The sequence below is a fragment of the Anarrhichthys ocellatus genome, unplaced genomic scaffold (assembly GCF_004355925.1).
Source record: "Anarrhichthys ocellatus isolate YVR2014 unplaced genomic scaffold, GSC_Weel_1.0 scaffold34, whole genome shotgun sequence".
In the NCBI taxonomy this organism is placed as follows: Eukaryota; Metazoa; Chordata; class Actinopteri; order Perciformes; family Anarhichadidae; genus Anarrhichthys; species Anarrhichthys ocellatus.
In genome coordinates, this window is record NW_022280064.1 from 3,429,533 (window position 1) to 3,446,559 (window position 17,027).

Below are 17,027 nucleotides of genomic sequence, written 5' to 3' on the forward strand. Positions count from 1 at the left end.
ACACACACACACACACACACACACACACACACACACACACACACACAACTGACTAACGATACGGTGGCAAGAAACACTCAGCAACAGCTCAAGAAAACCAGCATCTATCCATAGGAAAAGATATTCCATCATCACGTTGTGTTCTTGCTGAGTCATTTTCATGCCCTAAAGATCCATAAATCTTATTAAAAATTGTAATATTTCCGACAATAATTGTTGAAAAGTTCTCACCAAAGGGGATAGTCTTGTTTTCGTCTCGTCAATCATGTGTAAAACACTTGAAAGGTGCTACATAAAGAACATTTGATGGATAAAGGAATAACTTGCTGCTTACTTTGAGCGGTAAAAACACATTAATCGGAACAGTATCAAGACTGCTCAAAAGAAATACACCCGTGAACTCCTCCACAGATCAGTAGCTGCTGTACACGTCTTAATTCACAGATTCATGAAGTCTCAACAGACCAATAAAGGAATTCAACATTTTGGGAAATACACTCATTTACTTGCTTTTTCTGAGAGTGAGTTGAGCTCAAGTTTCCAGCCACATGCAGTGTTTGCCATGTTTAGACTTTTTTTAAATAACATTTTTGTGTATGCAAATTGGAAATGTGCATAAAAACAGGTCGATGTAAATCTCACTTAATCTCATGTCTGTGTGTGAAGCCGGACCTGGTTAGCTTAGCTTAGCATAAAGACTGAAAGCAGTGAGAAACTAGCTCCGCTTGGCTTGTGAAAGCGCCCTTTGGAGGTGCGTCTGGCTAGCAGTTTCCCCCTGCTTCCAGTCTTTATGCTAAGCTAAGCTAACCAGGTCCGTATTTAACCAATCCAAGCTTTATTTTGATCCTCTAATCTCACTCTTGAAAAGACCGCAAACAGGGTTTCTCTTTCCAAAATATGTTGAACTATTCCTTTAAAAAGGAGATAGTTTGATTTTTGGGAATTTTGTTTCGTAAACTCCTGGATTATTACCTTCATGTCTCTGCAGGTTAAAAGTATAACCTGTGAAATTACCCTTTGTGTATTTACTGCATGTTCAGTGACACTTACGAAGTCGATAGTTTAACGGCTATACATCATGTATCATGGATGACAGTCGATCAAACTAGAGAATATGAAATAATAAACACTCCTTCCACTGAGTTACTCCATCCCATAAACATCTGTACTAATCTTACCATATATTCAAAATAGTACAAAATTCCCAAAACACCATCTATCCCTTTATATGTGGACAAGCTCCTTTTCAATAAGCTCAGCGGAGTTATTACTGACTCGAGCAGTAATGGTGTTAATGTGGTCCCATATATTATACAAACCACAGCAGGTCGCCTCAAACAGCTCCGCCTGCTGTTTAGAGTCCAGAGTGGTTTGTATAACCGTGACAGCGGTGACGTACAGTCCCAGGAAAGATGAAGCTCACATGTATATGCTCAGCCCATTCAATTCAGCACACAGAGCAGATTAGTGGTGAGGGGACAGGTTTGACATGAGAGCGCTGGAAGAAAGAGCAATGACTTCCATGAGAGATGGAGGAGGAGGAGGAAGAAGAGGAGGGTCATTCCAAGGATAGATAAGAAGTGAGCCCAGCAGCAGCGGAGTTTGTTCAGGGAAGGTAAAATGGGGGAGGGGGCAGATTTCCGCTGACTCAGTGGGAGCAGTTTTTGGCTAACCTCCTTCACTGTCCCTGATCCTCCATGCTCTTTCTCAGCCCTCCTCCACTGTCTTCTCTCCTCCACCTCCACCTCCACCTCCTGACTCAGTCTGCACCTCCTGCTCCCTCCAGTCCTGGAGGACGTACTGCAGCCTGTTGCGGAGCTCATTGACCACAGAGAGCGAGTTTGGCAACGCCACACATCTGGCTTTTCACTATCTGTAGGAAAGGGGGACCTGCATCCTGAGGGCAACCCCACAAGTGGACAGTCCAGAGGGTCCCATTCAAGGCCACTGGACGCCGTTAGACTACAGTGTGAAGAAATGTCTAAAATATAAATTCCAGTAAAACAAAACTGAAAGCAAAAAAGATAAGCAATCTACTCAGGACTGCGGTGCGAGAGCTGGAAGTGGAAAGATGGCCGACGCAGCTGACGGGCAGGTGGATCTACTCACGTCGTCTTGGATGTCCAGGTCGCAGCCAGCTTTGAGCAGGACACGCACCACCTCAACGTGGCCTTTGTAGGCGGCCAAGTGCAGGGGGCTCCTGCCATACTGTGGACACAACACACACACACACACACACACACACACACACACACACACACACACAAAGCCCAGTGAACAACACACCAGCGGGCACACAACATAAGCACACTAACTCCCGAACAAGCAGATAAAGTCGAGTAAATAACGCACAGCATTACGATCCAGTGAGTCGGATATCGCTGCAGCGTAAATAACGGTCTTAGCCGGCGGTACGGATGAAGACAATCTGCTTCAGAGTACAATCCATCTCGGTAACGAGTCGACCGAAAACAAACAGATACTTAATCCGTGGTTTAAGAGAATCGTGCACAATCTGCACATCTGTTCATGTCAGCGGAGTCGAGGATCATCTCTGGGATCCGTGGGCCGGCCCCGAGGCACGAAGGTTGTACAAGACACGTTTCACACACATGTTCAAAAACATTAATTGATTTATGAAGAAAATAAGATGCAGAATTATTGTGCAACAATGTGGGCACATCGACAAGTTTATATTTATTTAAATTCTTCTTTAATTATATTAATTGCAAATAATTATTTGGTGTCTGAATTGTTATGAAGTAATTATTGGATAGATAATATACACACACATACATATACATACAGTATATACTGTAATGCTACATCAGTGATGCTACGTGCACAACCAGGAAGTGTGAGAGGACAACGGGAACTTCAACAAGGGGAAACTCCTCCTTACATATACATGTATGATAATTATATAAACATAACACTCGTTGGGAGGATTAGGACAAAAGCTCTGAACACATCCTGAACATTACATCCAAAATAATGAACTGTACCCAGAAGAATGAGGGCGCAGGATGTCTGCATGCAGGTTCAAACAGCAGAGCCAGGTGATCTCTGTTAATCTGTCATTGTACCGAGTAAACTCAGTTTAATTACCATTCCCACACAACAGCGTAAGCCGCATTACACCCCTGGTATTCTCTCAGCGCTTGGAGGTTTGGTGCTTTGTTTGGGTGCGGCTCTGGTCCGTTCTGTATTTACGTGGTCCTCAGATTGAGTTACACTCGGAGAGGAGCCACCGGCCGAGCTCAGGTAAACAGCAGGCCTGAGGCCGGCGGGCAGCCTCTGTTGTCTGAACACTGACTGAGGGATTGCGGCTCTGTGGGCTGATTCTTTCAGAGGCAGTCGGTACGTCGGGTGTCACTTTACCTCGTAGTCTCCAAATGCTCTTGTATAGTTACATTCCTCTTTTTAGTTATGCATTTGACTTTATCTGTAGGTTTTGTCTCTCCCTGCTGGGGATCAATGAATCTTATCTTTCATCTTAAAGACGTGTTGGCTTGTGTGATGGAGATGAGGCGGAAATCAGAGCTGTAATAACCTCAGAGCTCTTCATCGTTACAACGGAGAACAACACAGAGTTACCGAATAAATTCAGTAACTCTGTGAAGAGTTAAAGGGGAGCTTCACAACTTTTAAAGTCCATCTTAAAATAATACTGACATGTCTAAATGTAAAGGGATACCCTCCCAAAGCGGTTCCAATGTAAGTGATGGGAGACAAAAGAGCACTAAAAACCTTTCAACCGCTCCAGATTGTGAACCCAGTAATTAGCAGGACTCTGAACCCTCATCTCCTCACGCTTTCTTCTTTAACCTCACTGAACTCCCCGTTTTATCCCATTTTCTTACTCGATCCATTCATCGCATTATCCTTCTGAAAACTATTCCTACAGTCCGCTTCCTGCGCAGAGGAATGTTTTCGTATGAAACTCTGCCCCCTTTATCCGGGATTAAGTTTTCATGATGGCAACCTGCCAAAATACCCAAATACAGCCGGTCGGAACTAAATCATCGGAGCGAGCAGCAGCACATGTCATGTTGTTGTAGCTGTCTTTTCATTTCAGGTATCTCACATAGAGAAAAAAGGAACCAATGATTTTAAATGTGTGCCTGAAACCTTTGCCTTTTATCGTCAGAAATTTTAATTATTTCCTAAATATTGGAAACCTGCAGCACAACAGACCTGTTGGTACTGTGTCTGTGGAGGCTAATAGACGATGGAGGAAGATGATGAAGATGAACAGTCAAATTGAGGACTCGCCTTCCTTTTGGGGACAAAATGTACATACCCGTAACGTTAATAGTTACATTTTAGGGGGAGGACTTGGGTTAAGGTTAGGTTTACGTTAAGGTAATACTACAGGAAATTATTGTTATTCCCTGTAATGTCCCCAAAAGTCATGAAAACATGTCTGTCTGTCTGTCTGTCTGTCAGTGTGTGTCCGTCCGTCCGTGCGTCTGTCTGTGCGTCTGTCCGTGCGTCTGTGCGTGCGTCTGTGCGTGCGTCCGTGCGTCTGCGTCTCCTGGACCGACAGCTGTGTCAGTGTGATCCATCTGGCCATGTAACAGCTCAACTGTGAACCCGTCCCACATCTGGGTGCTCACGACCATGGATGTATGAGAAGTGGAAACCGTGTCGGAGGCAGACGATCACAAAATGGCCCGGATCATTGGGAGATCGTTTTGCATCCTTTGTCCTATCGAGCAAAGAAGAGTTTCCTTCAGCCCGCCTCACAGCCGCCCGGTGCAGGCAGCTAGTGAAGCCAAAGTGGAAGTGACTTAAACCTGCATTCTTTGTACCGGCCATCAGGGGGCGACTCTTCTTGTATTGAAGTATGAGGAAATGATCTTCTTAATACCTCCTCGCCTCTAACACCCACAGTGTATTTAAGAGGAGGTGTCTTCACCCTCTGTGTGACTCCCACACAATGGATCGCACTCAAAACACCTTCTACACTGACGCCATCATTCCCCTGACTGAGTGAAGCTGCTGACATCATTTTCATTAGTGTGAACACGATGGGGTTGTGTTCACACGTCAGCAGCTCTAAGCCTTTCATGCTCTGCTTCTATTTGAATCAAGAGACGCAGATGAGCCCGTGGAAACAGTGATGACAAAATGACTGAACACATCCGATGACATCGTGACATGTTCTGGAAGCTCACAGCTTTGCAGTGAAATCAATTGGCCACACTAAAAAAGGATATCCGTTATATTCACTAGAGCACACCTATGAGTCACGCAACGCAGTGACACAATGGGAGTAAATCGACACCCTAAAGACGCAGACACTGTTAAACAGGCCGCGAACAGAAAGATGAAGCTTTGGAGTGGATTCGGGCCGACCGGTTCAGACCCGGGACCGCTCACTCACCTTGGTGACGGCTACTTTGGCGCCCTTGTTGATGAGCTGGACCACATTCTCGGCTTGCCCCTTGTGCGACGCTACGAGGAGGCGCTCGGAGAGTGCGAGGACCTCAGCCGCATCCTGCTGGCTCATGAAGCAGGGCGCGTGGTGCTGCAGACAGAGGCGTCAAACAGACGTGGAGCTGGAGAGGCTGCCAGTGCTGCTGCTGCTTCTTCTTCTTCTTCTTCTTCTGTCTGCTTAGAAACTCCACAAACTGCCAGGATTCCTGCCCTTCATCCTCCTCGCCGCTGCTGGGAAGAGAACAGGAAACACATGGAGTGAAAACAAGCCAGCGTGTGCTCCGCTCATAATGCTGGCAAACAGGAAGACGGGGCCGACATCCCGACTGTCCAGGTTGTTACACACATGTACAGTCCTCCTGGGAACATGTGCACAGAAACAACCACAAAACCAGGGCCACAAAGAGGGGTTGTATTTAGTCACACCGGGTGCTGCAGTAGTAGTAGTATTTTAAATCACACACAGTAAAACAGTCGGTAACCACCACTGACAGCACAGACACACTTCTGTGGTTTCTCTACTAAACAGTCTTAGAGTTGCATAACATGGGTATGAGAGCTCAGTTGTTTGTGTGACGATGTTTTCTTCACATTGTAGCCATTTCATTGTCGGGAGACCATTTTTTAAACTTGATGTGAGCGTAATAAAATGACCTGTTGTGACCCGTAGGATAATCACAGCCTTGTGAAACTTTACGAGCACCGAGGGCATTCAGAGGATATATGGCTGTCCCGGGTATAGTGACAAGAAAAAGGGCTTTCTGAGCAGCTTCCACAACAGAAGTGCTCACCAACCAATCGCAGACAAAATGCAATTCTTGCAGAAATCCCCAAATAACAAAAGTATTTGACACCAAATCACAGCATGGAACTTTCTATAGTGCTCCTTAAGTTCTTGGTGTCTTAATGTGGCATTTTGGAGAAATGGTTTTCAATATTTGAGGTAAGAAACGGTTGAACGGTTGGCATATAGTGGTACTCTCTCCATGCATGCCGTCTCTGATCAAGTCTCAATACATGAATCCATAAAGACACCGACAGGTGACAGTTATATGCAGGCAGATGGAAAAGTCTGTCAACTTTGGAGTATCATAAATATTTCAGTGGAGGTAAATGGGCTCCTTTCATGTCAAATTCTTTTACCGTTATCAATCCAGAGTCATAAAAGCAGCAGGTAATAATCGGAGTGAAGACAGACGCTGTGGACATGTTGTGACAGGAAGGCTCTGTGATTAAAGAGCCTCTATTACACGTTATTTGTGCTGGGAGAACTCCACACTATAACTGCATTTATCACAGGCTTTAGACCTTTTATAAACGTTGTATTCAGGTGAAGATGTGATGTTCTGACCCACGTGGTGCTTATTGGCTGTAAAGCTGATAATCCCTGCTCACTAAGCCTCACACAAGCACAACAGAAAGAGAATAACGTGCAACATGTTTGAGGTTAAGCTTCCACAGAGTGAGGAAGTGTTGATATGACTTCAACAATCATGCAGGACTTTAAATACACAAGAGCAGACACGAGTGGAAGTAACAAAAACAAAAACGCAAATCAAGACCTGCCAAGAAAATTGCAATTAGTGCATCTCTATAGTAGATACTCATTTATGCTTCATTTCCCACGTGTCTGAGCAAATGAGGGAGTTTGCATCTCAAACGACACGAACATTATAAAAGCAGTACGGGCCGAGGAAGGGATCGGGACTTTGTAGTCACTCGTGTCCATTCGTACAGACCGGTAACCGGAGCCGAACACAGGACGTGAGAGAGACAGTGATTGCACAGCTCCGCTGTGAAGAGGAAGAGGCACATCCCATCCGATCCCTGGAGTCTAATCTGTGATGACAGTCCGTGTAATGACAGCGTGTTTCATCGCTAGAGACAACGGCACAAAATGAGGCAACATGGAACGGACGACATCAACAAGACGGAGTCAGCGCCGCACATGAATAAATCCAGAGAGAGAGACCGATTACTTCCAACACATTAGACCTTCATCACAACTCAACCATGAAACACGGCTGTGCGGTACAGTTCCACTGGAGCAGAGTTTAAAGCACACAAGTACCCCACGTTTTAAGGCCTTTAACACACGAGGGCGTTTCCTTTGTTTTTGTGTGATTAATTTGCAAAGTCGATATATGTGCACGTATTGCAGATTTCCGTTCTCCACAACGTAACCCACTGATAGCTTTAAAAAACGACCTCACTCCTCACTTACATCGATTTTCGCCGCATTATATTGGTTCTTAGTGAAAGTACTCGTGACAAAAACAGCTCAAATTATTGCACAAAGAAAAGAAAAACGCCCCCCCCCCCCCAGCAAAATGCAGTAAAGACGAGGTTATGGTGAAAGTGTCCCCACTGCGATGCATCTTAAGAGTCCACACATCTAATGGATTAATGGATGATTCTGCAGTCCAACAAATATCCTTGAAACATTCCCGAAATTCAAATCAGGCCACACAAAGTGGAATGCCAAAGAATGCATGAAAACCCTCCCAATCGGAGGTCACTTCACTTGAGCTGAAGAAGGGTTCTGAGGCACTATGGTAACATGGGAATGGCTCCCTACTGCCAGCTAAAAACTGAATAACATTAAGCGAGGTGGGGGGGGTGACTGCATTCCAGTAGATTCTCCAGAAGATCCTGTTCAGTCGGAGACCACGAAGCACACAAAGCCGGCCTGGCAGTCACAGCGAGGCTCCTCGCATGCAGCTAGGCAACGCGGGCTTTTGTGCAAACCTTTTTCTTTTTTTTTTGGGAGCTCAGGACTCCTGTTCAACAACAACAAAATGCCAAACCCTCGCTTTTCACATGGCTCAGGGAGGAGGCCCTGGAGAATACTTATCAACCTGCCAACTTCTCATGCAGACACACCGCTGACTATCCGGGTTGTTGGAGCCGATCGGTGGAGGTGAAAGGATTTATTTTTCTGATATATGTTAGAAATAAAATGACAAAAGAAGGGGAAGATATATTAGCGGTGGAGCTGTGTTGTATTCGTTTCATACTGCAGCCCGGATTATCTGGGACGAGGTCAAATGGGCCCGTTTGTACTTTAATACTACTGAAAAAACACCCGTTAAGTGCTACAACACAACGTTAAACTAATAACAGATACATAACTTATTTAGTCTACAATGATGCAATCCTTGCCAAATGTTTTTCCTCGTTTCCTCAAATAAACCATTTAAAGACATCAGTTTAAGAGGAGAAACCAAACCGCAGATAAACATGTTCATGCACTGGTCAATTCAGAGATTTTGCTTCCATAACATGTCTTCTTTCAGACTAGTGGTAAGAAACATCTAAAACACACATTTAGGTTTTAGTTTTACTACTTTTGTCTGTAGATTTCTACTAAATTCACCAAAAGTTACCATTAGATAATGCCTCATTTGCATATTCAAACATAACATAAAAAAAACAAAAAAAACAACAACTTGTAATACAAAAAATGATTGTCTCAATGTCAGTAATGAAGTGGTGAAGTTTCATGGTGATATCTATTAGTTTGTTTAGTTTATTTAGCCAAAATTATTCAGCTACTGTACTTGGCTCCGCCCTCTCGTGTCACTTCTGGTTGCAAAATACCAAGATGGCGACGGCCAAAATGTCAAACGCAAGGCTTCAAAACCAAAGGGTGACGTCACAATAAGCATTTCCACTACTCATATATAATCTACGAGTAAAACGGGATATTTATTGTTTGGAAACTTCTAATTCTGCCCACCTTTCTGTATTGGATCTCATATAAGTTAAAGTAAACTTATATCATGCTCATTAACATCCCATGATGCATAAAGTGTGCAAATAAGCCTCTTCATTTGTTTAAACAATATCTTACTGCAGGTACAGCGCCTCATGTTTGGGTCAACGTAACTTCCCTGACGGCTGACGTGTTGAATCTTGCGGTCCGGCCTGCTGGAGGTGTGACGGGCTTCATTCAGAGAAACAGCTGTGATGGGAGGCGCCCGCTTGATAACCTCACAGTGACATACCGGCTCTGACCTTTTCTGACTCATTCACAAGCAGCAAACATGTCTCCCAACTGGACATTTTAAGTGGAGAACGTCTATATTCCCAGAACTAAATGACTGCACAGACGTGCATCTATTATGAGCATAGTTCATGATCACCAAGTGTGCACCGGTGAGCTATTTCAGAACTGTTGTAAAGTTTGATGCATCCCAACGCTCGCAGGCACCGACAGATGCAGGTGAGAGGAGCAAAGGCATGTATTCAGGTCAATGCTTTGCTAACTTCCACGGTTGGGCCTACAAAAGTACGTCATCCATGCAGCACTGTGTTTACTGCAATAATAATAGCTAAATCAATTTACACTGCGACAGCCCTGAATCACACCTTTCAAACCGGTGTTCAGCTGATAAGTAACACGGAGTCAATGAGATGTGTTCTCTTCTTCACGCTCACAAGGAAGCACTGAAGTCAGCGTCACTTTGTAGCCCTCGACACGGTCACCGTGACCGATAAGCGAGAGGACAACTGTGCATCCTTTAGGACCTCGGGAAGCAGTGGACGTCCAAAGTATGCCAGGAATGTAACTGCTAGTGCCCGCCTGTCAACACATCCAACAGCAGCACATTCAAAGGTTTTATTTAAGTTTTAGTGGGTGGAAGGATTTCAGATCTGACAAACGAGGAAGTGATGTGACCTCAGTCTGACCCCTAAAAACGTGCACCAGCGTCCTTCAACCGACATGTCAGGAAAGATATGCTGTGTTGCATTTTTTCTGCTTTCCGTTAGTTACTCCCACCAAAGATTTGGCTTCTGATTACAGTCTACAAATGATTATCTGAAGGGGGGGGGGGTAATAGTCTACTCTACCACCCACTTTGGTTGTATAGAAGTCTATGAGAAAATGACTCTACTTCTCTCTTGATTTATTACCTCAGTAAACATTGTAAACATGAGTTTATGGTCTCAATCTCTAGTTTCAAGTCTTCTTCAATACAGCATGATGTTCATTTAGTACATTATGGTCCATTTAGAGTCAAACAGACCATAAAGCAGGGGATTATTATGGGTAATAGTCATGGGGCAAAGAAATAATGCTCAAATTAGGCTTTTAGACTTGTAACTACTTTCCCTCTCAGAAACAAGCCGGAGCTTCTCACATTACATCATTTGTTTTTCACTGATCTTGAAAAATAAAGCGCTCTTCACACAGTTCATGCTTAGAAATGTAAAACTTCCCTGAGGGGGTCTCATTAGATACCAAAACTCTACAAGAGGTCACATCCTACAGATCCAGCTTGATACAGAATTAGCATCCACTGCACCGTGACTCCACGTGAGGATGGAAACGTTAAAAACTGAATCTGTTGAAGCAGAGCATGAACACACAGTAGCCTGCAGTACATTCTCCATTATGTGGGTCATCTCTTCCTTCTGTTCGTACGAGCACTCACAGTCCCATTAAAGTACGCCTGTGTTACTATACAGTCCCATGGTGCTCTGCATGGGCCTCTAACACACAGATACACTATGTTCAGCTCATCTCATTTCTTATAGACCTCTTTTCTGTTGGCAAACACGAGGACGATAACCAGCAAGTGGTCGTTAATACACAAAACACATCAGGAGTGACATATGGAGACGCCTTCACAAGAAGCTGATTCATGTACAACCTGCCTCCACCAAGACTAACCAGGTTCAAGCATTCATAGCTATATCTACGAAAAAGAATGCACTGTAATTCATAGATATCCAACTAAATTATTTCATATGTTAACCACGTATGAATGAGGAAGAATAAAAATCGCAATCGCACATAAACAGCGATCTTTCAGCCAGGAGGACGATGTTTGTTTATGTTGATTTAATTGTCGCGTAACTTGCATACTTCAGTAACGGCACTCTGTGGTTAACCCAAACCACGATCTGTTCCTAAACCTAACTAAGCAATTTTGTTGCCTAAACCTAGATTAGCTGTTTCCTGTGAAGACGGGAGTTTATTTTGAAAATACTGAGCGGACGGGAGTTTATTTTGAAAATACTGTTCTCATGTAATGAGCGGTAATTATCGCGTATTGCTGGACTTTTGTAGAAAAGTATTTGCTAACGGTAAGCACAACAAGCTAGTGCTGTTAAGGTTCAACATATCCTCAGACAACAGTTTGTATTATATCTAACAAAAAGTTATTTTCACAGGAAACTCAGATAGGTTTAGGCAAATAAACTACTTCAATTTAGGTTTAGGAAAAGATTGTTGTTTGGGTTCAAATAACCACATAAGTGTCGACATTAATTACGAAAGTTACGTGACGAAAACATCAGCGTTGACTTCTGTTTTCACACGGTCTCCTGGCTGAGAGATCGCTGTTTTCTGGATCCAACCACCTCCCGTCCCATCAGCCTAACTTTTCATAGGTATTGCTACGAATGCTGGATGAGACCAGCCTGAACGGCTTGTGTGTTCTTACCGGACTGTCACCGTACGGTGTCGCTGAGGTTATCGTAACGGGCAGAGGTCAGTCAGTCTCGCAGCTGAAAGACCGCCCTGCAAGTTCCCGGTCTGCTGCAACAGTAACAGAGAGAGAGAGCGGTGTATAAGACACGGACGGTGTGTCCCTGTTCCTTACTGAAAGCCAGTCTCGTTAGCTTCATGAATAGTCTAATAAGTCCTAGTGTCACCAACAGCGTGAGATAAAAACGGGCACCGGGCAACAGATTTTTGCGGATGTTTTCTCTCATCACATCACCAAAAACAAACCCACTGAATCTGACTGCAGAAGGACCAACAGCTCAGTGACTCGACTGCTCTTAACAGCACAGCTATTTCCCCAGCAGGAGGCCTTTCCCCCTCATACTGTAGATGTGAGGGATCGGTGACATGACTATTTAGTGTGTGTGTCTGTGTGTGTGAGAAAAGCAAGTGTGGTCAGAATGGGAGGCCCCCCTCAACCCCTCCTTCCACCGTCGGATTTCACTCAAAACTCAGCCATCTGTCTTTGCTGCACCAGTCAGGGACAGAGAGCCAAAACCAGATTAAAACAATACTTTGACCCACTCACTAATCCCAAGATCTGTTTCAGTGCTCGCTCGCTGCAGCACACAGAGAGATTGAAGCATTCACGGTGGACAAAATGAGACATAAGTACCGCAGAATACAGGACACCTGATGGACCACCAGGGGACTTTATATTGGGGAAAAATATGTACGGTAGTCAAATAACTATTTTATCCCATTAGAATTGTGCCATGAATTGCATATATTGTGTTTGTTAATGTAACAGAAAAGTCACTGCATTGCATAAGAAACTGTGAAAACGTGTAAATAAAAAGACTACACCCCAAAAAGTAGCGTAAGAGACGTCTGTGGCTGAAGCTACAATGCCTGTGTGCTTCATACTGAGATGTACTCGCAACAAAAAAGTAAGAAAGAAAGTGGAATTAGCAAGTTAGCTAACTAACTAGCCAGTCGCTAAATTAGTCAAATTAACTCAATTTCTGTAACAAGTGCGGCACTGAAGAGGAATTACCAAGCTACAAAGCTGCTAAATGAGTGAAATTAAACAACGTAACGCTTCATCCACACACTTCAGTCTCAGCGTAGGAAAGCACATTGCTATCGGCAGATAATCTGCAAATCAGTGCACAGTAGTACTTGCTAGTACTAGCCAATCAGAGGCTAAGTTACCCGACGTGTCGTATACGTTGGTGTTGGTGACGTATAGTTCAAACTGCGACTTCCTTGACGTGCAATATTATCTTTTAAATTGACAAACGTGTATAAATCACGGCACACATCAAACGGGATGTCTCTGGCCGTTAACAACCATCCATATTTCTGTACATCATCTCTATATTATCTTAAACATGTGTGCCCTTTGTGCAGAGAACTGGGAGGCTGACCCTCTGTTAATCCTCAGGTCACTGCTGGAAACAAACCTTCTGTCATCCGTGTGACAGCTGATCCAGATGTGATGCTATCTTAATAAATAGTGCCGAGGTCAACCTAAACATTAGACTAAAAATAACAACACATCGTGCCTTTTAGTACAACTCTGCTGTACGACACGGGGCATTTAAATTACCTTGAAAAACCAGGGCTAATAGTATCATTAATAGAATCAGAATTATCTAAAGTATTGAACAAATATGTGCGAACATACAAGGAATTTGATTCTCTCAATGTACAGCTAGGTTAAGAATACATAAGTAGTGAAAAAATAGGTTTAAATATAAGTATTATATATAGCACAGAATAAGAAAAAGTGTTCTGTAGTATAATTGTAGTATACTTTTAACCCCACAACAGACCAGAAACACCCCAACATGTTAAATGCAACAGGTAGCTCAGAAATACACATGAAACGTACAGATTTGGTCACAAAGTAGTTTCCTCGTTCTTTCACATTCTATCAAAGGACGAGTAAATGCTGTAAAATCGGCCTTGGAAAGTGAAAAGCTCCCAGAGGAACGGTGTGTGCAGGACAGCGTTGTTTAGGCGTTCTCTGTCTGCAACGAGAACATCTTATCAACGCTCCTGTACGATAGAAACACAGAGAGATCCACGTTTCACAAGTGACCCTGAGTTATTTGGAGATTCCTGTAGTGAGCGACTCTTTGAAAATGGTTGCTGAGACCAACAGAAGCTACAGAACTGTCTTTGCAGCCACACTGAAAAATGTCCGACTCAAAGTACCAAGTTATTTTTAAGATAATGCAATGTACAACATGGACCTCTTGGTGAATAAGCATGTGTTTTGCAGTGCAACAAGATTAAACGAATGCAGCTGCACAACAAAGAAGAAGACCCTCCTACTCTGAAGACCCTTGCCAGTCTGGGAGCCGTAATCACCTCCTGGGCCCTGCTTCATTGTCCGGGAGCACCGAGCAGAAAAGGCCCCTTGTGCTCCTTTTAGTGGTACATTCACAATGAGGTCACCGCCCGCGGGCTAGCAAATGCATTACCCCAACAACAACGTGACACCACATGTGGTCGTTAAGGGAGCAAACTCACACGGGCCCCTCCCACTTTGTTTCAGTCTAATTAGTTGGCTTTCATTTTTGTAGATTTGGCAAATCCTGTATTTCCTATACCTGCTTCTGATGGCTAACCCCAAGCACGTGCTTCTGTTTGAATTGACTTCCCAGTGTGTTGCAAAGTGACACCAAAGGTCCTAATCAAGCGTCAGTACGCGGCGGGCCGGGATGAGAACTTGTTGCGCACAAACATGCGCAAATAAGGAGGAGGTGAAGTGGCGCCTCCTCTCCAGCTGGAGAGAGCCGAGTGTCAGCTGTCAGGCAGGGCATTCAACAAACCCCCCCCACACAAAGTACAGGCTGTATCCCACTGCACCGCTCAATGAGCTGCAATGCAAAAGACTAAAGACTCAAGCTCCTTGTCTTGCCCCACAGAGATGTTCTCTGCACTGCCTCACAAACAGAGCGGAGATCCCAGAAACAATAATCACACTGCCACCGAAACTGGATTCATAATTCTAATGTGTAAATCTGATTCCAGAGTGATATTGTCTCCTTAAAAACACAGCATTAATATCACAGATTTGTATATATTGTACTGAAAGCATCATGGGAATTAGCAAATCTCAGCATCTTCCGTTGCACTCGACAACAAATGCTCCATCTCACCATCTGACAGACAAATCTAATAACTGCCTCTCACACAGTGTCTAGTTTCTGGAGCCTGTAAAACGCATTAAGGCTCATTATGTGCCCATTATACACCTGGTGACCTCTGACCTCAGCACTGTGCCGTGCTAATCAGCCCCCCCCCCGGGGGACGTGAGCAGACGGACAGACGGGTATACACTCACATACTCACAACTGCTTCACACACGGCATGACTACGTGTCCCCGTACGCTTCCACCTCCAATTTAGGTTTTTTTGGACACAAAATTAGGACGAATAAAGGATTATTTTATCTTATTTGTTTACATATTATGTTAGCTACTTATTTTCAAGAATAATGTTTCTATTGGGAACTATATTTACATCCTGTGTTGTGCAAAGAATCTAGTTTTTGAACCGCTTAAAGATTTAAAAGTTTAAGTTAATATTGTATTGTCTGTTTTGAAGATTGGTTTGTGTTGAAGCGGACTCATTCCCTCTCAGTGTATTATTTTGTACATCGTCGTGTATGTTGAACAGTTCGACGGTGGATTTGATGACGTCGATGTTGACTGAGGTGCAATAAAGACTAAATCAGTGACAAAAGAACCACATGTTGTGTATTTCCTGGAGGGAATTTACCGCACAGAAGCATGGAATGACTGGGAATCAGGGGAAAGGGGTGAATCACCAGTGTAACTTAATCTCACATGAGTTCAATAGCTCTTCACGGTTATTTGAAAAACAACCAACCAAACAATCTTAAATAAAATAAATATTGTCTCACATTGGGCGAGTCTGTTCTTTCTTTCTTAGCTCCTGTATTTTTGAACGCAGCCTCTATTTCTTCCTTACCTTGATAACGAGCTTGACAATATTCATGTTCATGCCGATAATAGAAATTCTTGTTGTGACCGAGATGAAATCCAATATCGTCCCCTCCCCACAATGCACTGGGTCATTAACTACAGTTTCATGTCGGTAATATGTTCATGTCATGATCTGTATATTGTTGTACGTACACTACCAAACTTCCCTCAGCATGAGGAGGGCTACTTATCTTTAACTTATAGTCACATTGACTGAATCTCAAACACAGTTTCTATCTTCCTCCCTGATGAATGTGTCAAGAGCATTTCCTTCCACAAAAACAAGAAAATCTGCAACTTAGAGACTTAAATCCTATACATCCATGTGTGCTGGCTCGCAGGCTGTTCCTGCCTTTGAAAGTGAAGCTTTGCATCGTCTCTCGGTCACTCTGTAGAGGAGGAATTCACCAATAAAACTATAAGGAGAACCCTCCAAGCTGCACCTAAAGCCTCACAAACAAATCACATTCAAATGAATGAGGCCTCCGTCACTACTCGCTCACAACCGCCACTTCTTCCCTCCTTCTGGGTACAAGTTGAGGTATTATCATTATAACACATTACTGGCAAGCTTTTCCTAAGAAGCTCATGACTGTTAAATACCCTCAAATCGAACCCTTATTATATATATATACCTAGAATTAAATATTTAGGTTAAGCCTTAAGCTGCAGAGAAGATTTCCACTTCAGCCTACTTTCACATTTCCGTGGTGTTTTTTCAGGGGTTGGAGCCTAATTTGCATCAGATACGGCAACATGTTATGCATCCAGTGCCCTGATTAATTTGTAATTGCTTAATTTATTCTTGTTTCCAGACATCTTACAAACACACTGAACACTGAACCCATCTGAGATCACAGCCTTTAAACAGTGATGCATTTTGTAAGATTATTAGGCAGTAACATCAGCAAGTGATAGATTAACTATAATGAGAACACTGAGGGGATATCTTGGCGAGGTCATTCAACAGTGAACAGCACAGACGCGTAAATACAGAAGCTTTCTTAATTAAGGGACGTCTGAAGCATTTTAACTTAAAACATGAAATTTAAAAATGGAATTTATATGTTTTGGCGGTTGCAAGGGAAATCTAACAATGTAATATTATA

At 43.5% G+C, this 17,027-nt stretch overlaps 1 protein-coding gene across 3 annotated transcripts in view; it reads right to left on the reverse strand.

Annotated features, from left to right (window-relative positions):
- The window catches only part of ankrd6b (ankyrin repeat domain 6b), a 32,071-nt gene that overhangs the window by 8,814 nt on the left and 6,230 nt on the right, over positions 1-17,027 (reverse strand). For 2 of the 3 annotated variants that reach the window (XM_031866053.1, XM_031866049.1), the window contains exons 2-3: positions 5,390-5,673; positions 2,110-2,208 (exon numbers count right to left, since the gene is read on the reverse strand). In XM_031866053.1, the coding sequence (XP_031721913.1) occupies positions 2,110-2,208; positions 5,390-5,515 (225 nt within the window). In that variant the 5' untranslated portion in view covers positions 5,516-5,673. The remainder of the gene's footprint in view (positions 1-2,109; positions 2,209-5,389; positions 5,674-17,027) is intronic. The other variant, XM_031866052.1, reaches the window with a different exon arrangement.